This window comes from Equus asinus, chromosome 14 (assembly GCF_041296235.1).
Source record: "Equus asinus isolate D_3611 breed Donkey chromosome 14, EquAss-T2T_v2, whole genome shotgun sequence".
Classification (NCBI taxonomy): domain Eukaryota; kingdom Metazoa; phylum Chordata; class Mammalia; order Perissodactyla; family Equidae; genus Equus; species Equus asinus.
Window position 1 is genome coordinate 23,918,225 of NC_091803.1, and position 25,929 is coordinate 23,944,153.

A 25,929-nucleotide genomic window follows, 5' to 3' on the forward strand; every position below is an offset into this window, starting at 1 on the left:
CGAAGAGCCTGTTCTTCTGCCAGCAGCCCAGACACCAAGACACCACGCATGGGACGCAAACTCTCACTCCCCATCAACATCCTACCAACCGGCCAGAGGGAGAGGCTGATGAGCTTCTTTAATATTTTATTCTGTAGACTCACATATGCCCACTGAACTGGGACAAGCTATTTTTCAAGAGTGACAGGGTCATTCTCAGCACAAGTTCATAAAAAAAGATTGCAAACATGTAATATGTGAAATTAAGATTTTATTCACTGATATATGTTCTTGGAGAAAACCATTCACATGTAAAAGTTTGACGTTTCATATGAGATTTATTCATGCTTTATTTTACACATAAATTCTTTAATTTGGGGGTCAGACAATTTTTCATTTTAACAGGACTTTCACATGATTATAGTCACAAAATTGGCACACTATATTAAAAAAATAAAACAGCTAGACAAAGTATGCAGCTTTATGCCAATTTAAATCTCAACATGCACCACCCCTCTCTTGGAAGAATCTGCTGTGGGCTTATTAAAATATTAACTAGAGAATATCTGAGGTCACAAATGATTGTTTACAAAATAAAACCTCTTTTCCTAGTTCTACTCATTTTGTTATAGAAAAATATTACAAATAAAAATTAGTGCTATTCAAGCTGCTAATTTCAAAATCACATATGATACACAGGTTCAAGCCATTTTTTCCTTCATGTGGAGACATTACAACACACTATGTAAAGAGTGCATTCATTACTGATTACATGTACCTTGGCAACCACTACCAGCTTAGTAATGACCTATTGTTTACTATGCCAACTGGTCAAAAATGAGAGTGAATTAAAACATTTTCAGGTACTGGGTACATTCATAATTTGCTCCTAGTCTGAGACTCAGAAAAACTGCTAGAGAAACATCACAAAATTTGTATTTCTTCCTGATACAAGAAGTTTGTCTAAAAATCTGTAATTATAAAACAGATTTGCTTTTTATAAAGAATGGCTAGCTTTCTCTTCACGGTTAGATTCTCATTTGGAAATGATTCCAGTTTTAATTTGGGCCCTCCTTTCCCAGAGAGTGGGGAGGGGCAGTTCGGTACTATAAGGTATATTCAGCAAACAGAGGGATGTTTCAGAGAGGACTACAGAGCACTGTTATATCATCAGCCAGACTGTAATAGTTTCCTTTCCTGTGATTATGTAAATTTTAAAGAAAAGAGGTCTCTCACAAGCTATATACAGCAGTTTCCACTTCAGTGTTTCTTTTTCACTTGATATACAATTAAAATTAATTTATGACAAATACTTGTCACATAAATTTGTGTAGGCACATCTAAATTCTGTAGCTTTATTGGAGGGGCGAGGTCTTCAGTGGGATCATGATTCTGGATTCCATTTCTTGAATAAGTGGGACTGAAAACAAGGATCAAGATTACTGTGCTTGTTCTTTTCTAAACAAACAGATCATGGTAAGTACAAAGGAACAAACAGGTTGCTGAGAATGTGCTGCTTGAAATCAGAATAGAGTATTGGAAAACATAGGACTGAGCTCAGAGATATACAAGCTGACTTCCTATAAGATGTTATTAAAATTAAAACAGATTCTGTCTGTAGACATGTTTCATTTGCAGGAAATTAGGGAAGTCCATATTGTGAGAAAAATGGTGCTTTCTCCAAAGGTTCCTTCAACTAAAATAAATTTATATAAAATCAACTAATACTGCCTTTGACTGTATCCTGTATAAAGGGACAAGATACACTGTACTTGCAAAACTGTCACTGCTGAGTTAAAACATTCCTCTGGGAACTGACGAAAGTGTAAGAATAAGCAGTAAAGTCACGTGCAATTATATGGTTTTTTTGAAATAAAAGATAATACTCATTTTCTAGAACAAATTACTCTTTGATTTTCTTGGTGGTATATGGGCTTAAATGTACTTGACATGCAACATGGTTGGTACTTATTACATGTGCTGGCATCACTGGGTTGTATTCAGCCCAATTTCTTGTTTTCTTATTAAAGTCAAGCAACCAGGATTTCACAGCATATATGTATGTATACACACATGTATAGGTATACATGTCTGTATACATGCATACACATGTACATATGGAAAGTTTAAATATCAAATAAGTTTTCAAAATTACTTCTTAATTGCTGTATTAAATTGTAATGTTTTTGGGAATGGACAATTTTGATGAGAAAGGGAAAGCTTAGAAAAAAATTTATTGGTGTAATAAATTTTCAGACAATATATAAATGTACAAAAAAGGGTAATGATGTAAAATTTACAACATACAAGAGTGTCAAAACTGTACAAGGCAACATATACGGTTGAAAGAATGAATATTCTTTATTGAAAAAAAATCTGTAACTGGTAAAGAAAAATCTGACTAATTCTCCATCCCCCCAACCTTAAAATTCACCATCCTAGAGCAACATACTGTATTTTTATACACATATTAGCTTCAGGGTGAAGGAACATAAAACCATAAGACAGGAAGAATGAAATGTTTTATGCCTGTTAAAACATTACCTGTATAATACACCAGTTCTTCCCAGCCATGTTTATGCCATGCTGCATTTCGTATATCTTCCCTGATCTGAAGATCCTTGTAAGCTTAAAAATAACCAGAGAAGAAGCAAGACTTAAACCAAACATAATGCCCTACATTCCACTAGTATATCCAGTAAGTATTGATTCACCTGCTTGTCTAGTTTTCTCAAAGAGACTACTTCAGGAATTTAGTACTAAGCTTGGATCACTGTGAGCTGGTTATTCTGAGCAAAATTACGTTAGGCTTTGTGGGGGAAGCAAAACAATCTGCTCTTAAGTTTTACAGTCTAGTGGTTCCAAGACATACCTTTACAAACCAAGTGAACCTCTTTAATAATATGTTAAATTCCTAACCAGGAACTGTCAGACTATAGGTGAGCAATATTAGATTCAAGTTTGCTCAACATTTATGAAGTACTACAACGATCTGGGTGAGAGACTGTGTTCAATGCGGTGGAGAACAAAAAGACAGGTAAAGGCAAGGTCAACCCCTGCTGAGAACTGTGGTATCCTCCAGAACAGAGTCCACAAGGAGAACAGGGAGGAGACCAGGGACAGCTGCCTGGAAGGTTGAAAAGAAAGTCACTGACCGAGAGCAACAGACAGAAAGACACTCCAGGTGGAAGGACGAGCAGGGTCGAAGGCATCAGAGTCCTCGGTGTCATGTGGTACAATTCACAGCTATCTCATTTGGGTGCCTTGGTTTCTGATTCCCAACGTGGGCAAGATCCTTCCAACTACTTACCAGGGAAATACCTCCTAGGCATCTCGAAGTGGTGTTGGTATTGGTCAGTCAAGACTAAAAGATCACCCAGGACTCCCTCCCTCAGTTCCAGTTTCTGTTTTGGGACACACGCCTTTTCTCTAAGTGACTTACTTCTTCCTATGAGAAGACCTACCCTTGTAGGCTTAGTGATTTAACCATCTAATGACAAAATGTCCCTCTAGTAGGAATGGAGTATACATATATTACATAAAATTTTGAAGATGCTGAAAAATAGAAGGAAAAAGAAAACTTTTACCTCTCACCAGCACAGGAAAAAAGTTAACCTTCATGTGACAAGCAGCAGCTTCTCACAGAGGTCAGGTGCCTAACTAGTGCACTGTATGAGCCCCCTAGTAGGACACAGGTTGGAGAGGCCTGCATTCTTTTTTTAATTTTAAATTTTCATAATTAAAAATTTTTTTATTGTAAAATATACATAAAATCTACTATTTTAACCGTTTTTAAAGGTATTAAATTCAGTGGCATTACGTACATTGACACTGTGCCACCATCATTACCATCCAACTCTGAAGCTTTTTCATCATCCCAAATTACAACTCTTATCCACTGAACAATAACTCCCCATTGCTCCCGTTGCCCAGCCCCTGGTAACCTCTCTTCTGTATTATGTCTCTCTGAATTTGCCTAATCAAGGTACTTCATATAAGCGGAATCACACAATTTGTCCTTTTGTGTGTGGCTTATTTCAATCAGTATAATGTTTTCAAGGTTCACCCATGTTGTAGTATGTATTGGAATTTCATCCCTTTTTATGGCTGAATAATGTTCTGTTATATATGTACATACCACACATTGTTTATCTGTTCATCCATCAGTGGACATTTGGGTTTCGGGAGGCTTTTAAAGATGGGCAGCACTTGAGCATATTCATGCTGAGGGAAGGAGCCCACAGATGGGGTGGTGGTGGAGCAAATGGATGGAGCAAGGCCTGGAGGGGAGGGGAGGGATGGCATCAAGCGCAAGGGGGAAAGGAACGGGTGCAGTGTTGTGGAAAGACCTCCTTTGAAGCCAAACTGTGCCGAGGTCCAAGCCTGGCTAAGTTACTGAATAGCTGTGGGTTCTGGGTAATTGATTTACCATCTATGAGTCACAGGTATCTCATTTGTGGTGTGCGGTTGTAAGGATTAAAGAGAATGATGAGTAAAATAACCAACACAATGGAGGTGCTCAATAGATGTTGGTTCTGTTTCTCTAAAATATAGGGAAAAGTGAGGGTAAGTTTTAGGGGCAGGCAAGTGAGAATTCATCTCTGCATATCCTAATAATTTTTCCTATAAAGTAGGAAGTAGGCAGTGGACATCTGGGACACTGACCGGGGACAACAAAGTGGAGAAGGGCACTGGCTAAGAAAAGACACATGCTGCAATGTAGCTACTCTCAGATGCCAAATCACCACGTTGTTCCTGGCTTCTGCGTCTCCGCATGGAGGAGGATCTTAGAGGACTCCTCCTCATCTTGCTGTTGCTGTGTGAAGCCTCACGTCCTCTCCATGGGGCAGAGTTAAGGGCTCTGCCCTGTACTCCACACACCCTCTGTCAGAGCTCTGCCACTCACACCTCCTGGTGCCTGCCTGGCTGCAATTCCAGGCTGCTACACCTGGCAGTCCCTATCCAGATGTGCTGTAGGCTCTCATGTGAACAGAGCGTATGCATGGCTTGACCTCCACCTATGAGCCAAAGCATGTGGTGATCCTGGCCTACCAAGTCCCTGTGCTCACTCATGTACAGAGGATGTCTGGGAAGGCGTGCAGGAGATGCCCTCAGTGGCCTCTCCAGGCTGAAAGGAAGGGGCGAGAAAAGGAGAGGTCTGACTTTTCAGTTTGTATCCCCTGGAGAGACCATCTACACTATTTGAAAAATAATAGAATCTACTTCACCCCTACCTCAAACCCATAAAGGTTAAATTACATTTAGTATAATCTCAAAAGGCAAAGACACAGAAGACATTTTTTAGAGATTTGTTTCCAAATCTACTACATTTAAAAACACTGATACTTATGAGGTCAAATCTCAGCTAGCTAGAAAACTAAGCTCCCTAGGACAAGGCTGCCCTTGACGTTCTGGGCGGCTGAGGGTTATGTGTGGTATTTATCATTTGGTGTAAGGTCTTCCATCTCTTAAATGCCAGAGGAGCCCAGCGTCTGCAGCTGAGACGAGCACCTAGCTGAAGCAGTGATTGGCAGGGGCAGGACGGCGGTCTCCTCCCCAGACCTGAGGGTCTGCAGGGAGGCTTCCAGAAGCACAATGTAAAACAGCTTTTCATGCCTCAGCTTACCCTTCAGACTTAGGTCCCTGGCAGATAACCTTCCATTTAGCAAGTGTGCACTATTTGTACTTTTCTGAGCACTTTTTATGATTTCTCAGATCTCCATCACTGTTCCAGCCCTTCCTTCCCACCTTTACCTGTCAACCCCATCTAGATCCTGAAGTCTAGCTCATATTCCACCTTTTAGTGATTTCCCCTAATACATGTAACTTTATATCCCTTTAAGTGTTAGGAGTACCCTGAATGTAACTCCCCATGTTACTGATCACATGCTGTCTTGTGGCATGTCGTTCGTGTTTGCTTTATCCCTCATTAGACTTGTCACCTTATGTTTGTAAGCCTGCCTTGCTAACACAGCAAGCAGACAGGGTGCAACACTTGATAGGACCAAACAGGTCAAACCAATACCTCAGTTAACTGATAATGGTCTGGAAATGAGTTATACTTTTCATTTTTTTAACTTTAATAACCATTTACAAATGTGCCCAGAATGTACCAAGCTATTACTGAGACCCAGTTCCTGTTCCAGCAGGGAGACAGAAGCAAATAGCCACAACTGTGATAATCCACACACTGGGCTCTGGGAGGCTCAGGAGCAGAGAGACGTTCCCCTTTGGGGAAGGGGAACATGTGAGTTAGGCCCTGAAAGACACCAAAGATGGTGCTGAACCAAAGTGGGTGGGATGGAAAAGGCGAGAGGGGAATGGCCTCCGGGATGATGGAACCAGACCCAAGGGAGGCCTAGTGTGCATGCGGGGAGCTGCTCCTTTGGGTAAAATGCAGGACTGTCTCTGAGGGAGCAACGGGAAGTGGCTACAAAGGGAGGTTGGGACCACTCTGTGAAAGGCACTCAGCAGCTTTACCGTCTTCCCTCTCCCATGGTTGCTTGCTTCACTTCTCATTCCTTTCACCATTATCCCCACCTGCACGATCAGCTTACTCATGTCCCATGAATCTAGGGCTAGCCCAGCACTTACCTGCCACTGGATTTGCTACAGTGTTTGAGGTTACTGAATTGAGACATGCTTTACTGCCTAGGACAACTTATTTAGTCATCAACTCTGAAATCCCAGTAACACAAAACTGAAGGGAAAAAACTACATACCCCAAAGATGATGCACCATATATAGCTGCCCAATCTGAGAGAAGAATCCTCCAACTGCCTCATTACTGTCCTGTCTGAAGCGAATTGCACGAGCCCTGTAAGAAATAAAACAATGTTCAGATGTTGAATTAGGTATGTTAAAAAGAGTTAGTAAATTTTCTCCATATTCAGAGCAAGCTGTTCAGAATGAAGACTAATTGTTTTTTAATTATCAAATGCAATAAAAAGTTATTTTAAGGTATATAAGATGTAAATATACCTTTCTGTAGCTATACTAGTCATTTTTGTGAGTAGACAGTAAGTAACGTTGGCTATTAAAATAAAAACGTGAGGATACATGGTTGCCCTGCTGATTCTTGACATAAAGAAAATTGGCAGAGGATAGGACCAGTCAACTTAAAAAGAATTGCTTCTGGGGCTGGCCGGTGGCCGAGTGGTTAAGTTCGTGTGCTCTGCTTCGATGCCCAGGGTTTCACTGGTTTGGATCCTGGGAGTGGACCTAGCATTGCTCATGAAGTCATGCTGAGGCGGCGTCCCACACAGCACAACCAGAGGGACCTACAACTGGAATATACAACTATGTACGGCGGGGGCTTTGGGGAGAAGGAAAAAGAGAATTGCACCTCCAAGAGCATGCTGAGGGAAAGTGAGGGAAACCTGGATACTAGACCATCCAAGACGCCACAGGTCCTCTATCCAAGACAGGGACCACCCCTCAAGAATGAGGCTTAAAACAGAGACGGAGGGAGCACACCTTCAAAGCAGTTGCAGACAGTGAATTCTGAGAAACACGTGAGCTTTGTGAACTCTAAGAGGCATTCTGCAACCTCCTGGACAGCATCTGGGAGAACCACGAAAGCAGAGCTTCCTGGCGACACACCATCACCACCATCACTATCAACACTGGAGCTGCCTCCTTTTTTTTTTTTTTTTACCAGAGCAAACCATTAGGAAAATAAGTGCCAAATGACATTTATTATGTATATGTGTGGACAAAAGTGTGTACATATATTATGTCTATGCATGTAACATGAAATTGTGGTTAAATTGGTTATAAATTGGCACAAACTTTTCAAGATTTCCTGCTGCAAAAGGTATCAGCTCTCTAAACACCTTCTTTCATATTTGCACCAGGTACTTTATTTTTCTATTTAGTGATGCATCTGAAATCCTGAAAATATTTTTAAAATGTAGATATTTTTCTAAAAACAGTTTCCTGGAATAAAAGTTGAAAATGGAGGAAGCGACAGGAAGTTACCAGGAGCAGCACAGCTGGAGTCTCTCAAGAGACTCCACACCCAGATTATGCAGTAAATTGGAATCAACACTGCCCAGGCTCTGGTCAAAGTGTGTTACAACAGGGGCCGAGTTGACATCTATAGTGAGAGACAGAACTCTCAAGGGACAAAAGATCTGAGTGGGCTTGACTATACATTCTCTTCCTGGAGGCCAACTTCATAGCAACTGAATTAGAATATCACAAAGGTGGGTATGGAATCAGAGCAAGGGCACCCTGCTTCGGGAGTGAGGGAGCTAGTCTCCCTCAGATCACTTCGTACACCTCAGCTCTCATCCTCCATGCACTCAGCTGCACACGGCTAACCTAAGGTTTTGGGTTCTTGGGTGAAGGAGGGATCTCTTGCTATTGCCCTCTTGGGTTACCCCAAAATGACAGTAAATTTTTTAACCTTAGATTTAGAATTAAGTGATCAATATCTTCACAAAAATTACAAATCTGATTGGTAAATTACTGAAATTAAATAAATCACTTTAATGTGCATTCTAACTCTACTCAGAAGGGGAAAAAACTGTCTTTCATTGATAGTGATAAATATTTAGGATAATTCATTTCATTCTGAATTTTTCTCATTCAGTTAGAGTAGGCAAAGAAAACATACTTGCCTTAGCCTGGTAATAATCAGAAGCATGTACTGAAGAGGAGATCACCATCTTAAATAGTTACCTATGTGCCAAAATATAAATTGAATGCTGAACTGGCTTTATAAATAATTTTTAAAATAACTAAAGAATCACTTCAGTACTTCCTTGTGGATCCATGCTGGGCAAGTCTTAATTAGTAACCTGCAAAAACAGAGCTGCTGAGTGATCCTATTCTGTGGGCAACTAAATTACTACATCTATAAGCACCCCCCCAACTATAAAAATCCCTTAATAAGATGGTACCTATAATAATAGTATACAATCAAATACGCATTTCTCAGTTTTCTAATTAAAAGAAATTCTAACTTGAATTATTTAGCCTATGATCACCAAGAAGGAAAAGATTCATTACAAATAAAGATCACAAAACTATATTTTGCAGATAGGTCTTAGAAATTATCTAGTCCAAAGCAAGAAATTTCCTAACTGAAAAAAGAACATATATAAATTGAAAGTAAGTAAAAAGTCATAGGTTCTCATTTAAAGATAAAGAAACCAAGAGTCAATAGCTGACCAAGGGCCAATAATCTATTCTTGTATCCCTCTTAATTACTGAGACTTTATCTTATTATATCTTTTGGTTTTTTCTATTACAATAGGATTTCCAAAAAGAATAGAAAATTATAATGGTGAAAGTTGGTATTTTGTTATAATGGTAATGAGCATGCTTCCTGTGTTTTACCATTGAGTTTAATGTAGCCGTTAAAATGGGGAAAATAAGTTTCGTCATTTAAATCAGGGCCAGCAAACTCTGGCCCTCAGACTGAATCGCATCCTCTGTTGCATGCTTTTATGGCTCAGGGACTAAGAATGGTTTTTACATTTTTAAATGCTTGAAAAAAAAATCAAAACAAGGAATATCTCATGACACATGAAAGCCATAAAATTCAAATTTCATTGTCCATAAGTAAAGTTTTGTGGGAACATAGCCACGCGCATTCGTTTACAAATTGCCCATGTTTGCTTTTGCACTAAAATAGCAGAGTTAAATAAACAGACACAGCATGGTTCAGAGCTTAAAATATTTACTATCTGGTCCTTTACAGAAAAGTTTGTCAACCTCTGATTTAAATAAAATATACTCTATTACCAATTTTTAAAATGTTTTTCATTAAGAATTAGTGTCTAATAAAACTGGTGTAGAATCTTATCAAATGCCTTCTGAACACACATTATGATTTTTAAATTTTCTTTTACTTATGAAATATTCCAAACATTCTAATCACTTAAATGTTTAAAGCATGAATACTTCAGAGTCGCCTCAAATCTTTTCCTATCCCCCCATCCGTCACCACTCTTTGGAAACAGTTAGCTCTCAAGTCTTCCTGTCCATGCTTCATATTTCTACTTTGTATGTATGTATCCATGAAAAGTAGTTATATCTTTTTATATAACTCTTGTTATACATAACCTGTTTATAGAACTCTCTTCTTACATCTTTTTAAAATTTACGTAAGAGGGCCAGCTCCGTGGCCAAGTGGTTAAGTTCACGCACTCCGCTGCGGTGGCCCAGGGTTTGGATCCTGGGCGCAGACATGGCACTGCTTGTTAGGCCACGTTGAGGCGGCGTCCCACATCCTACAACTAGAAGGACTTGCAACTAAGATATACAACTATGTACAGGGGGGGTTTGGGATAAAGCAGAAAAAAAAAAAAAAAAGACTGGCAACAGTTGTTAGCCCAGGTGCCAATCTTAAAAAAAAAAAAATGTACGTAAGAGACAACACGTTGTACATATTCTTTAACCAGCTCTTTCTCCTCAACTTGGTGTTTTCAAGATTTATCCACGTGCAGACGTTTTACTTTAACCGCATTAGACTCCACTGCATGAAAGTACTATAATCTATTCCCCTAAGGCACACAGGTTGTTTACAATTTTGGCCACTACAACTGACCTTGTTTTTTTTATGTAACCACTATTTTCTACCATCCATTTAACATTTACTACCACCCAGGATGTGCCAGACCTGGTAGTTAGTCATAGAACTGGAAACCGAAGGCTCCCCTGGGGTGTGTGAGAAGTGCTCTAATAGAGGCATGGAGGTGATGTGCACGGGCGTGCAGGGGTCAGGCACCTTCAGAAAGCGTGTGTGTTAAGACACCTATTCCAGCCTTGATTGTATGTGCTATACTAATCGATTTCTTCATTTTGAATAATTCTTGGATTTGTGGTATAAATTCTCTTTAGTCATGTCATTAGCAGCTTTATTGAGGTATATCTTACATACCATAAAATTCACTTAAGTGTACAATTCCATTTTTACTCATTTACAGACCTGTGCTACCATCACCACAATCCATTTGTGCCTCTAGTCCCAGGCAAACACTAATCTTTCCATCTCTATAGATTTGTCTTTTCTGGACATTTCATACAAATGGAATCACAGTATATGTGCTCCTTTGTATTAGGCTCTTTTATATTGCATGTTTTTGAGGTTAATCCACATTTGTAGCATGTATCAGTAGTTTATTCCTTTTCATTGCTGAAAAGTATTCCATTACATGGATATACCAAGTCTATTCATTCAGCCACTGATGGGCATTTAGGTTATCTCCACCTTTTTGGCTATGATGAAAAATGCTATGATTAGGGAAAACGTGAAGCTGGAACCCAGCCAGGCCAAGGATGTCCAATCTCATTGTCTTTCTAGCCTTTTGACCCTCCCCCAAAGCCCCTCAATAAAATGGTTTGAACCTCTCCCCCTCCCCCCAAATGCTATGATCATCGTACATAAGTTTGTATGGATGTACATACAAACTTACTTTACATACTTTCTGCACAAACTTTACTGTACACACTTTCATTTCTTGGGTATATACATCGGAGTCGAATTGCTGGGTCATATGGTACCTTCATGTTTACATTTTGAGGAACTGCCAGACTGTTTTCCAAAATGGCTGCAACATTTTACATTCTCATCAGTAATGTATGAGGGTACCAATTTACCCACAACCTCACCAACATGTGTTATTATCTGTCTTAGTTACAGCCACCCTAATGGGTATGAAATGTGGTTTTACTTTGCATTTCCGTAATGACTAAGGAGACTGACCATCTTTTCACGTGCTTATCAGGCATTCACATCTCTCTTTGGGTGAAATGTCTATTCAAATTCTTGGCCCATTTAAAAAATCTTTAAAAATTTATTTTATGATTTTTGGGGCCAGCCCCATGGCCAAGTGGCTAAGTTTGTGTGCCCCGCTTCAGCAGCCCAGGGTTTCACTGGTTCAGATCCTGGGTGTGGATTTAGCACTGCTCACCAAGCCATGCTGAGGCGGCGTCCCACATAGCAGAACTAGAAGGACCTACAACTAGAATATGCAACTATGTACTGGGGGGCTTTGGGGAGAAGGAAAAAAACCAAGAAGATTGGCAACAGATGTTAGCTCAGGGCCAATCTTTAAAAAAATATATTTTATTTTATCATTTTTATTTATTATTACGGTAAATAACATGTAACATTAAATTTAGTTTTACTGAATTTTTATTAAAATAGTATTTATATTTTTGTTTTATGAAACAATAAAGTAGTGCCAAGAATATTCACATTGTTGTGCAACAGATCTCCAGAACATTTTCATCTTGCAATGTTGAAACACTATACCCACTAAATGCCAACTCCACTCCACCCAGGCCCTGGCAACCACCTTTTCATTTTCCGTTTGTGATTTTGACTACTTTAGATACTTTGTATTAGTGGAATCAAACTATATTTGCTCTTTTGTGACTGGCTATTTTGCTTAGCATGATGTTCTCAAGTTTCATCCATATTGTAGCATGTGGCAGGATTTTCTTCTTTTAAAGGGCTGCATAATATTCCCTTATATGTATATATCACATTTTCGTTATCCATTCATCTGTAGATGGATATTTGGGTTGCTTTCACCTCTTGGCTACTGTGAATAATGCTGTGATGATCATGGGTGTGCAAATATCTCTTTGAGCTGCTGCTTTGAGTTCTTCTAAATTATATACCCAGAAGTGGGATTACTGGATCATATGGCAATTCTATTGTAACGTTTTGAGGAACCGCTGTACTATTTTCCATATCGGCTGCACCATTTTACATTCCCACCAATAGTGCACAAGGGTTCCAATTTCTCTGTATCTTTGCCAACACTTGTTATTTCCTGTTCTTTTGATAATGGCCATCCTAAAGAGTGTGAGATAATACTTTGGTTTGGATTTGCATTTCTCTTATGATTAGTGATGCTGAGCATCTTTTCAAATGCTTTTGGGCCATCTGTATATCTCTGGAGAATTATCTATTCAAGTCCTTTGCCCATTTTTAGTTGGGTTATTTATCTTCTTATTATTTAGTAGTAGGATTTTTAAAAAATATATTTGGGATACACTCGTTATCAGAGAGATGATTTGCAAAACTTTCTCCCAGTCTGTGACTTGTCTTTTAATTTTTTAGATGATATCCTTTGAATTACAAAAGTTTTTAATTTTTATGAAAAGAAGATTTTCTCCTATGTTTTCTTCTAAAAGTTTTATATTCTAGCTCTTACATTTAGGTCTACAGTTCAATTTTGGTTATTTTTTATATACAATGTGAGGTAGGTGTCTAAATTTATCTTTTTGCAAGGATATCCAGTTGTCTTAGCACATTTGGTTGGAGAGACTATCTGTCCCCATTGAATTGCCTCAGTACATTTGTCGGAAACCAACTGCTCATACGCGTGACAATTTATTTATGGACTTTTAATTCTATTCCATTGATCTGTATGCTTGTCCTGATGCCTGTACTATAATGTCTCGATTATTCTAGCTTTGTAGTCAGTTCTGAAATTGAGAAGTGTGATTCTTCTAACTTTGTACTTCTTTTCCAAGGCTATTTTAGCTATTTGGGGTCATGTACATCTCCAAAGCCTGCTGGGATTTTGACTGCAATTGTGCTAAATCTATAGAAAGTTTGGGGAAAGACGTGTATTTTGCTACCTAGACTAAGAAGAAAAAAAAACCCAACTGTATCATTGAGCTGCTCCATTCATGTGACAAAAGCAGTATTTCAGAAAAGATAATACACAAGAATATGAAATAACCTCATGTAACATTGGATTTTGTTAAAAAAAAAAAAAAGAAGAGTCCTTATCTCTTAGAGATGTATACTAAAATATTTATGGATAAAATGGTATATTGTCTAAGAGTTATTTCCAAATAATCTGGCTTGGGGGTTGAACCTAAGCAAGATTGGCCATGTGGTGATAATTACTGAAACTAAACACTGGGGATGGCGGGGGGATCCATGGTATTAGTCCCTCTAGTTTTGCATATGTTTAAAAAGTTTGATAATAAAAATGTCAAACAAAATATCATGGCGTTATCCCCAGATTTTCTTCTTAAAATTAATATTATGGCCTAAAATAATCTATTAAGAAGATTTAGAAACTCACCATATGGTAATATACTTACCAATAATTGCCCCATTCAATCATAGTTCCTGGCTGAAAAGAGATTTGGATTTTGGTTTGTTAGTTCTTCTGTCAAGAAATATGGGAATAGCAGTATAAAAAATATCAAATGACAAAACTAACTTAAAAATTAACTTTTAAAAATGTGAGATTAACAAATAAAAAAAGTAACAAAATAATACTATTCACTGTATTCATACCTATCCCATAGTGGGAGTAATATCCCACAGCATCATATGAGAAGACAACATATATACAGTGTAAGAGTAAATCATCCAATCATGGTTATCAAAACCATACTTAGGCCCATCGTCCAAATGTACTGAAGTCACAATTGTTGGTATCCATTCAGACTGTATTGTGAAATTTAAAAAGAATTCAATTTAAGTAAACTTAACAAGGACGTCACTTTATTTTTTTCCAGCATAATGGTGAGTATTAGACAGTTGAGATCTACTAATATGTATTCCTTCTAACAATGTTGTTATCTGGAGCTTGCTTTCTAGTAGTCAGTAGGGAAACATCTAGAAAGTCTCATAAACTATTATTCCCTCTTACTTTTACAGTGTTATATAATTTATTCAACAGTCACATTTATAAGTTGCTCTAGTTCAATTACAATACACGCTAACATATTGTACCTAGTCCTGTATTTTAGGTTCTTCTTCTTAAAAATAGAAACACTATAGGAAAAATGTCCAATAATAAACATTATGTGTAAGATTATAAAAAACAAAAGAGCTTAGCAGAAGGGAAGGAATGAGAAAGAAAGAAGGAAAAAAAGGAAATAAGAGAAGGACTGGATGGGGGAGAAAACAAGCCAATCAAAATGTAATGCCAAATACATGTCACAGAGTGCACACACACTCAACTTTCACTGTCAGCATTAGGGGTGCTCATGCTTCTTCAGAGAAGAACGAGGGAACAGTTAACTCATGTTTAGTACTTACTCGGAGTTGGTAAGATCTGAGTTCATAAATATTAGGTCCTGACCGTGGGACAGGCTCATTCCAGAAACTGAACTCCAATAGCAGCTGATTCTTCCTAGAGAGAAGCATGTTGCTTCTGGCCTTACGGAATTCCACAAATTCCTTTGAGTGAAAAAAATGTGTTCATGAAATCATCCAAAACTTATATATAAACCCACTACTTAAGTAACATTTCTGTTCCTCCCATGATAGAATATTATTATGAGTAGGGCCCAGTTGGCCTGACAAAGTCCCAGTTTACATCTTGTATGTCTAGGTTTAGATGACAACTATATGATCATCCTAATTATCTAAATGACAATATAAATAAATTTAATTTCCTACGTTTTTAGGTGCTTCTAACAGTGTTTGACAGCATATTAATAGAGGCAACATGGACACTACAAGACATCAGATAATCTAAAAGCCATTTATATTTGGACTTGGAATCTAAAGAAAAGGTTTTCTCTCCTAATAATGTATGGCTATTAAAATTTTCTCCACTAACATGCACTTATTAGTGAAGGGAGGGGGAGGATAGCAAAGTCAGCCCAAGGTCAAGAATATGTGGTTGGCAGTTTCTGAAGCAGATGTGTGTTAGGTAATCCAGGGCTGACTGTCAACCACGCTGACTTACCGGTTTCAAAGCACCAGCTTATCAGTTTCAAAGTACAACGGACTTTTACAATAAAAGCTATTATTTTAATAGTAGTACAACTGGTTACTTTATGTTTTAATACAACTTCAAGAATCCAAATAATAAAATTCCTACTACAAAAACCAGTTTATTAACAAAAACTGATGACAGAAAAGTCATTTAATTCTTTTCTTTTTTTTTTTTAAAGATTGGCACCTGAGCTAACAATTGTGGCCAATTTTTTTTTTCTGCTTTATCTCCCCAAATCCCCCCTGTACATAGTTGTATATCTTAGTTGCAGGTCCTTCTAGTTGTGGCATGTGGGATGCCACCTCAACGGGGCCTGACGAGCAGTGCCACGTCCACGCGCAGGATCTGAACCCTGGGCCGCCGCAGTGGAGCGCGCAAACTTAACCACTCGGCCAAGGGGCAGCCCCAAGAGTCATTTAATTCTGTACTAACATCTACTATATCAATAACCTGAATAAGTAAACACTTTTCAAAATCATTACCTGATCTTCTCTGAGTTTATTCATGACCTCCGTGAGGGCTGGATAGCCTCCTTCATACCTCCAGAGGTGGACTGAAATATATTTTAAAAGATAACATTTACTTAGAGTTTCATGATACTCTTACCTTGAAAATATTCTAGATACAAATAATGTTAACACAGTACAAACTGCAATGTGCTGGGTGTTGGCCTACGGGTTACACCATAAAGTTTCCATAATAGATTCAAACATTAAAAACAATAAAAAGTAGTTTTTGCAGCGAATTACTGGACAAACTAACCATAAAACTAGACTGGGACTTGGAAAGCTCTGATTATAAAAATGAGAATTAAATTTATTTATTTAAGTTGTTATAATAAAGGCTTAAGGAAGAAGTCCTTATTCCAAAGACTTCTGCTTCCTACCAGCTTGATCCTGCTCGCCATACCACGTGTTCCAAGTCCCCACCAGAGTACAAGGGTAATGTTTATCTTCATGAACCTTTGGCAACACCTCTTGACTTAAAGAGAAGAAAGAGCAACACTAATTAAACCAATAAAATTATACCAGGTGGACAACACATGGAAAAAGCCATTTACTTTGTGTTCTAACAAATGATCTCAGAATATATTTATGATAAAATGATGTGCAGAATTAACCTTTTAGCTAAATTCTACTGTACTCTAATATTCCACTTATCAGAAGCTTAGGTCTCTGATACCCCAACTATCTAGAACAGCTGTAAGAAACTCTAGTGATAAAAATGATAAAGAAGAGACAAAGGTCCCAAGATTCCAGGAAATATGGGTCTACTATTTGCCATTTTAGAAGAAAAAAGAAGTACTTAGGAATAGTGATGTTTATGAAAGCTAAGTTCTGCTGGTTCCAAAGATAGGAAGAATGAGAGAATCGGAAATAGTAGAAAAAGAACATGGAAGAAATAAGAAAGAGAAGAAAGTAATGTTTAAGATAGGGGAAACAACAGAAGCAGCACAAGTAGGCAGAGAACAAGTTGGACTTAAGGAAAGAGGAAGAAGAAAGAGCTAGAACAAAACACAGCCTAGAAGCAACCCCAACTCCAACAGTCCCGAAGGGCATCAATGTGGCAGAATCCAAATTAAAGATACAACATGAAGCATAAATTAGGTTCTACTCAATTCAACCAGCTGAGGGGATCTGAGAGCTACAGCATAATCCCATATTGAACACACCACCTAGTCCATTACCATTGATTGTACAGGAGCAGTGGCAAAGCCATGACAGTGTACACAAGGCAGTGTATTAATTTAACGGAGGTGTCAGAGCTTGGTTCTATGGAAACCTTCCCATGGTACAGATTCAAATGTACGGGGAAAGGCAAAGGGAAGAGGCATAACTGTATCATACCAAGAGGAAAGCTAAAACCTGCACACTTTTTTAATAGAAAAATTATGATGAAAAAGTACAATACAGATTCAACAATAGATGCAAAAGGATACCAAAGCTCAGAAATAGAACCTGTTCAAACTATTTGCTGACATTGAGTGATATTAAGCTAGTGATCACCACCAGATGCTGGGGTACCAGGACTCGGTATATATGAAAAGTTAACAGAGAAAAGCTCAGCATGGCTTTATGTCTAACTAAATGAAAACCCACACGTATTTATGACCCAGTACAATGACCATACTATAAGTATTCTTTGAAGGGTGGCATTTGCTCTTAAGATCTTAACAGTAAATGCCACTCTTCAAAAAATATACATGGGGGCCGGCCCCGTGGCTGAGTGGTTAAGTTAGTGCACTCCACTATGGCAGCCCAGGGTTTCTCTGGTTTGGATCCTGGGTGTGGACATGGCACCACTCATCAGGCCACGCTGAGGTGGTGTCCCACATGCCACAACTAGAAGGACCCACAACTAAAATATACAACTATACACTGGGGGGATTTGGGGAGAAAAAGCAGAAAGAAAAAAAAAAGATTGGCAAGTTGTTAGCTTAGCTGCCAATCTTTTAAAAAAAAATATATACATGGTGTGTCATTGTACTGGGTCATAAACACATGTTTAGAAATAACATGGGATTGGTGACAACTGGAGACAGGTAAAGATGGATTATGTTAGGGAAATGGACATGAGTTTCCTTTTTGCCATATGACATGAGCAGGAAGTAAACAATCCTGAATAGGACCAATGTGGAAGAAGGAACCCAGTATAGATGACCCAGGCGGGGTCCGGAAAGGGGCCTAGGTGTTTCACCAATACAAAATCATATATGGATTTGTAGCCAATTCTCTTTTTGGGGGGCCCCAAACTTGCTCTTGGAAGCCCTGGCCTTACCTGAATGGAGGTTGTAAGGTAGGCAGTACTTGTACCCAGAACTGGATGGGTTGGGCCTCATTATTGGGGCCCCTAAAAACCAGCAGGAGTTAAGTCTTTATGTACTGGAAACAGGGAGCTGCTGAAAGTTTCAGAGAAAAGAAAAACATGATGAAAGAGAAAACAGAACTCAAGTGAATCAATTTGACAAACTTTTTTGTAATAGATTGTGGGGGGCGTGGAGGTACAGCTAGAGCTCTGAGCCCAGGAAGGCAGTCAGAAAGGAGGCTTTGGAAATGGAGCGCAACAGGCTGGGAGACAGAGATGGAGAAGGAGACAAGCAAAGAGAACCAAAATACATGTCAAATGAAGAATGCACAGCCCTTGGTGACTAACTAATCACAAAGAACTAAGGAAACGGTTAAATAAAACTATGGTGAGTGACACACAGGGAAGTTGGAAGGGCGAGTTGATTCCACATGCTGAGTTTGAAGGGAGAGCAAGACACCCAAATAGATATATGAATAGACAGAAATCTGAGACAGATGAAATGATCAAACAGGACAGGAAAGATAATCCAGGGAAACATCAGGATAGAGAAAAAAATTTCATTTTCTGAGAAAAGATTTAGAAATAAGCATCTGTTCTGTTTAGAGCATTTTTTAATAAAGAAAACTGTGCTGAGCTAAGGAATCCTATGCTAATGTTACATTTCATGAACCATCTCCAAAAATAAAACACAAGATTTTTGCTTCTGAAAATTATCCTGATTCCAGTTACAAAATCATTTGCTTTCTCATGAAAGTAGCAGATATTAAAGGTAAAAATTGCTTTTTAATTATATTTGCTCACCATTATCATTAAAATACTATTTCCGATAACTTAAGAACTGATGCCCTTCTCTCTTCAGTCTTAAAGTTTACAAATTCTATAAGAGCATATGGATCTCATTTCACATGACAATGTACTGAAGGGACTTGGATCCTGATAAATGGAAGGCTTGGGAAGAAATGGCAGCTACAGTCAAATACCTATAGGACTTTCATATGGCAGTTTTACTTAGGAGTAAACTGGAAACAAAGGAGGACAAAGGGAAGTGCGTTCTAATTCCTAACGGTCAAACCTGTCCAGAGATGGAATGTCTGAATGTATTTAAGCATGGACAGTCAGGACGGTCTCCAGAAAGGACTCAAGCACTAGAAGAGCAGATGGACTAGACAGCCTTGTAAGGTTCCTTCTAACCTTAGAGTCTAGTAACATCCTAAAGTCTGATAGCCAATGTGATAATTTAGCTATATGAGTGCTTAAAATCAAAATGTCCTTGGTAATCCCATACAGAGCTCAATTTAAGAGCCTCTGAACATTCAGCTTTAAGAAGAGGAATGAAAGTTGTCATTCTGCTGTCAAGTGTTAGCTGACCAACAAATATTAAAAGCACTATTTTTCCCCAAGTAAAGGATAGTTTGGTATACACACCAAATTTTGTTGTATGCGTCTAGGCATTCCGGTTTAACATTGTGAACTGAAACAAAAGAAAATTCAATAAACTTATGAACAAAAGGAAAAAAGTCAACTCTATGAAGATAGCAAACCTATCACTCACACTGTAATTTGTATAGACTGCTTGTTTCCTTTTTGGCTAGGAGATTAGAGTGAGCATCTTTTCTTGGATCAACTTTCCGGACAAATAAGGATTTTAACCAGCTGTCTTCTCGAGGTCTGTTGTCAGAAGATGTCAATCTCCTATGGAATAACAAATATAAAAATTTGAGTCTAATCAGAGGTACAAAAATGTCTTTAAACAGTGTCACACAGTACACCGTTTTGATGAACTCATCAATCCACTCCGCAGACATGCCCTGAGTACCTGTTCTAGGCACTCTTCTAGAACCTGGGATGCCACAAAATGTCCACTTTCTATTATGACAACACACACTCTAAACAGCAGGAGCGAAGTGTAAAAGATGTAACTGGTGGCTCTTCTAAGAGTTCTCACGTTTATCTTTATCTTTGCAATTTCCGCTATGTGCTTTTCCCTCCTCCAAAGCAATTTCTGACATAGAAAAAATATACATGGAAACAGAGTAATCAAATTCACAAGGAAAAAAAGTAGTTTGGTCATTGCCAGGAGCTGATGTGGGGAAATGAGGAGTTATTGTTTAATGTGTTCAGGGTTTCAGCTTGGCAAGATGGAAAAGCTCTGGAGATGGATGGTGGTGATGTTTGTACAACAACGTACTTAATGCTACTGGGCTGTACATTTAAAAATGGTTAAAATGGCAAATTTTACGTTATACATATTTTACCACAATAAAAAAATGTGAAAAGACATATACAGGGAAAATGAAGTCAACTCTTTCCTTAAAAAAAATTATTTTACCTCTAAACTAACCTTAGAATCAAGATTTTTTTTTTAAAGATTTTATTTTTCCTTTTTCTCCCCAAAGCCCCCCAGTACATAGTTGTGTATCTTTAGTTGTGGGTCCTTCTAGTTGTGGCATGTGGGACGCTGCCTCAGCATGGCTTGATGAGCGGTGCCATGTCCGTACCCAGGATTCGAACTGGTAAAACCCTGCGCCGACGAAGCAGAATGTGCGAACTTAACCACTTGGCCACGGGGCAGCCTCAGGATCAAGATTTTTAACAGTCACAAAAACCTAAGAATACAACTTCATTAACAAAAATGTAACTTGTTAATTCTCATCTTGTAACTGAACTTCTACCATATATGCTGTCAGAAAGTGAGGATAAATTTGACTGAAGTAACAAAATATACTTTAAACATGAACTGTAAAGTGCACGTGTAATTCCCATATACTTGCTAGTGGGATTACAAATTTGCATACCTTCCCTAGAGGGCAGTGTGGCATTATCTATATCAAAATTAAAAGTGCGTAGGCCTTTTGGCCCTGTTAAGTGCAGGACATAACTGCACTTGTAGTTATGTCCTACAGGCAGCTATATTTAGACAAGTGCAGAAAGGTGAATGCACAAGATTGTTCACTACCGCCTTGTTTCCAGTTTTTTCCTGGTATAGGCAATGTGGGTACCCATTAATGGGGACTGGTCAAACAAATTAGGGAATATTCAAAAATCGTAATAAGCTACAATCATTAAAAAGAGGTAGAGTTACATGCACTGAAATGTTGCTATCTCAGAGACAAATTGTGTGGAAAAAGCAGGCACAGAACAGTACCATACACGCAAATAAAGTGAACTGTTAATAGTGATGACATCTGGGGAGCGTGACTGGGCATGGGGTGAGAGTAGCGATTTCTCCTTTTCATTGTTTAACTTTCTGGACTATTTGAAATTTTTCCATATACATACATTATTTTTATATTTAAAAATTAGCTAAAATATCTCAAGGTGCATGTTTAGAAACCCCTTTACAGGTAAGGTATATAAGTACATATAACCTGAAAACAGGATTTTAAAAATAAGAACCTGGTTGAGACTCATCCTCTTCCTAATCTCACATGACCACAATCAAACGGCAAACTGTGTCTCTTTATCTTCTTCATTTTAATCAAATATACGTACAGTAAAATTTATTCTTTTTTGGCATGCAGTTCTGCAAGTTTTGACAAATGCATAAGATATGGAACAGTTCCTTTACTCTCTAAAATTCCTTCTTTTGTAGTCAACCCTTCTCCCCACTCTCAATTGCTGGCAACCACTGATACATTTACGTGCCTACAGTTTAGCCTTTTCCAGAATGTCTTACATGTGGAATCATACATAATGTAGCTTTTTGAGTCTGTGTCCATTCTTTTTGTACAATTCCTTTTATAACTGATGACCATCATCTCTGGCCAGGGTTATTACAGGATATTCTTTATAGTTTTGATCTTAATTCATGTACACATAAATGATCTTTCCTGCCCTTTGCTAGATCATGCCAGGAGCAGTAACGTGCTGGGATTCCAAATGGCCAATATAAATGCTTAGGATCTTATTCAGTGCTTCAACACAAGTCGAGAGGCTGACAGGCCAGTGTGAGCCTTTTCTGGGGGATCGCTATGGAAACATTAGATGATTTTCCACATAGTCATCCCTTGGGGATGGTTCCAGAATTCCCAGCAGAAACCCAAGTCCTTCATATAATGTGGTGTAGTATTTGCATATAACCTATGCGCATTCTCCCCTATACTTTAAATTATCTCTGTATTACTTATAACACCTAATATGATGTTAATGCTAAGTAAATAGTTGTAAATGCAATGTAAAAACTGTACTGTTTAGGGAATAATGGCAAGGGAAAAAAGTCTGTACATGTTTGGCACAGATGCAACCACTGTAGGCATTTGAACTCACGGACTCGTGGAACCTGGGATACGACTGCATTTCCAATGTGCCTAGCAGGCCTGCTTAAGGACACAGATACCACAAAGCAAATGTAAGAGGAAAAGAACGAGACCCCAGGTATAAGGAAGGGGACTTGGAATTTAAACAAGAGGCAAGAAAAACTCATGAGAAGCAAACTTCCATTGCCTCATGAGAGGCACATGTAGATTCTACATTACAATAATACAATTTCCTATTCTTATTCAACTATGGGGCTTTAGAAATAACAGAACTCTAAGTTTCATGTGTTATATTGGTAGCCTTTTCCTTTTGTTGCTTAAAGAGTCGATTTGCTGCTATAATGAACAAATATTACAGAGCAATTTTCTCCCCTTAAGATGTTCTTTTAATTTAAAAACAATTCATAGGATATTATCACAAATAGCTAGAAACCAGATAAAAAGACTTACGAATAATTTAAGCTTACAGATATACAAACATAAAATACACAAATATAAAATTAACAATTAAATATTTTCTATAAATAATGATCAAGAAATATAAAAATATTTTTTCAAATTCTTCAAAGATTAAAAAGCAGCAATCTTATACTAAACAAGCAAAATAACAATACCAGTATGAGCAATTTTTCTTGTAAGTGCATAGGACAAAAATATAAAACCGGAAAAATGGCATTTATAAAAAGATGTTGGAAATTCCTCCACTTTGCTTTTATTACAAGGTAAAATTCCTTAGATTTAAGAAAGTGTTAATGGTGGTATCCCTGAGGGAAGGATAGAGAGCTAAGTAGAAGAGACACAGCTTTCCCCATATACCTGCACTGTTTTTGACTTTTGTATATTTTTAAGTACGTGTTGAACCCCACACTCCTAGTAAACAAATTGAAAGCACTTAGGATGGTAGTGAGAGGTTAAACAATTCAGTTTTTAAAACTACTTTTTCAATAAAACTAACTTTTAAAACCAAAAGAAATTATATACAAAAACTATTAGTCCTTTAGCAAAAACCAAAATCACATGCTACTTGTTTCTGTTTTCAATTCACTTTTTGATTATATAAATAAACTAATTCTGAAGAAGGCAATTTTCCAAATGAATCACGGTAAAATTTAATTCATTAAAAATAAAAACACTGTGTCAATTTGTTTAAGGTGCTCTACACATAGATTTTGTGATATTTGCTTAATAATTTCAAGAAGCAAAATGGAAAGCATATAAAATTAGTGACATACAAAATAGAAAGTTTTAAGATTTGTTAATGAGACTTTGTATAATTCCTGGGTTTTATTTATTTTAGATTTTAAGTTCACTACGCAGAAATTGTGTAAAAGATTTTGGGGGATTGTTAAATAAATAAATTCTTAAGCTTGGAATAACAATTATCAACAATTGAGAAAGAGGTACAATGAAAATTTCTAAAAATATCAGCACTAGAGAATTTCATTTAAAGTAAGAAATACTCACCAAAGCAAGCACTACTAATAGTTTTTAATGTATCCTTCCAGAAATGCATAGACAAGCATATATCATGTGTATGTATATATATATATATATATATATATATATAGACAGATAGATATAGATATTTAATTTCTATGGCATTTAATACTTTACAAAATAAGAGAGCATAATAAAGAATTATTGGTAGACTAAGTCTGGAGGGGGAAATCCCAAAGTAATTTTTCTCCTTCTCTTTAGAATTTAAGGGGATTACAGGTTAATAGGTACATACTTACTTCTAGACACTCAACTAGGCAGTTTGTCTACGTCGTCTCACTTAATCCTCAGAACAACGTAGCAAGGAAGGGATTATTGCATTTTAGAGATTGGTTCAGAGATGTTAAATGCCCTGAGCTAAGAAGTGGCAAAATAAAAATATGAACCCAGATCTAACTATACAGTTCAAAATATTTTCACTAATAAGGATACCTCCCAAACACAAATCTCTCCAATTGAGTATTCATTCCATATTTTAATAATACCAAAGAGATTTACTTTAGGATGAGTAAAATGAGGTAAAGGACATGGAAATGCTTTGTAAACCAAAGATGAGCCTAAGAAATAGTCAGCATCATGGAACACATACCAGAACCTGAGTGGTGTTTGCTTGTGAACTTGGGTAGCAATTGTCTTGACAAATGAAACACAGTCCGAGATTACCCACAACTGACTGTCAAACTCTGAAATCTTTCCAAGCGTCAGGCGACGAAAGCTGCCTAACATGCCCAGTCCACCTAGCTGTCCAAGCTGAATCTCGGAAGAGGGCAGAGCAGCTGTGCAACAGCGTCAGGCTGATAAGATCCGGGCTGGGGTTCTTCACTGTGATAAACACCACTATAAGTCATCTGACTGATAGCACCACTATCAGTTATAATATCAGATACGTTCTTGTGTGGCACTTTACAGAGGGTTGGGGAGGGAGAGCGCATTCTACAAAACACTAGACTTTACGTAGAATAAGCATTATGTACCAGGCTCTATGGATACAAAGATGAACCAGATGCCTAGCCTGTTGAGTCTCATGGGAAAAACCTATCAGTAAGCAGCCAGAGTGGTCACAGATAGTGTAGACTTACACACACCACACTGTGAGAGCTCAAGGGATTGAACCATTGGCTTGGCCTGCGAGGAGTGAGAGGGACTCCTGCGGAGACGCTCCAGTCCTGTCTTGGAGGACAAGAAAGACAAGTGAACAAGGCAGGCGATAATTCTAGTCAAAGGGAACAACACATCCAGGCAACGGAGTCACGAAACTGTTATCACATATTTCTGGAGCAGCAAAGAGTTCAGTGAGGCAGGAGAACAGGGTGTGTGAGGATGGCAACAGAGAGAATGGGAGGGCAAAAGGGGCAGGGTGGTCAGGCTCTTGTGTACCACACCTGTCAGCTAGACTTTATCCTGTACGCAGTGCAATGCTAGCAAGTTTTCAAAAAAGATCTACGTGTAAAAAGCAGCCTGGCAATGATGCGGTGGATGGACTGCAGCAATAAAGGCAGGGAGCATTTAATACTCCCTGGATGGACCAAAGGATGCTCCTGGGTTAAGACAATGGTAATGGGGACGAAGGGGAAGGAATACATTCCAAAGAGATTCCTGAGGCGAAAAGGAGAAGACAAGGGTCCTATTAGAAAGCTGGAAGTGGAAGCTGATGGTGTGGCTGGAGCAAATCA

General features: G+C 38.1%; 1 protein-coding gene across 2 annotated transcripts in view; it reads right to left on the minus strand.

Moving 5' to 3' along the window:
- Positions 1-230: 230 nt before the first annotated feature.
- Positions 231-25,929, minus strand: part of NIPSNAP2 (nipsnap homolog 2) — a 29,843-nt gene continuing 4,144 nt past the window's right edge. Inside the window, exons 2-10 of one of the 2 annotated variants that reach the window (XM_044747754.2) lie at positions 20,056-20,195; positions 19,929-19,974; positions 16,582-16,676; positions 16,178-16,248; positions 15,011-15,151; positions 14,062-14,093; positions 6,702-6,796; positions 2,524-2,607; positions 231-1,399 (exon numbers count right to left, since the gene is read on the minus strand). In XM_044747754.2, the coding sequence (XP_044603689.1) occupies positions 1,335-1,399; positions 2,524-2,607; positions 6,702-6,796; positions 14,062-14,093; positions 15,011-15,151; positions 16,178-16,248; positions 16,582-16,676; positions 19,929-19,974; positions 20,056-20,195 (769 nt within the window). In that variant the 3' untranslated portion in view covers positions 231-1,334. The remainder of the gene's footprint in view (positions 1,400-2,523; positions 2,608-6,701; positions 6,797-14,061; positions 14,094-15,010; positions 15,152-16,177; positions 16,249-16,581; positions 16,677-19,928; positions 19,975-20,055; positions 20,196-25,929) is intronic. The other variant, XM_044747755.2, reaches the window with a different exon arrangement.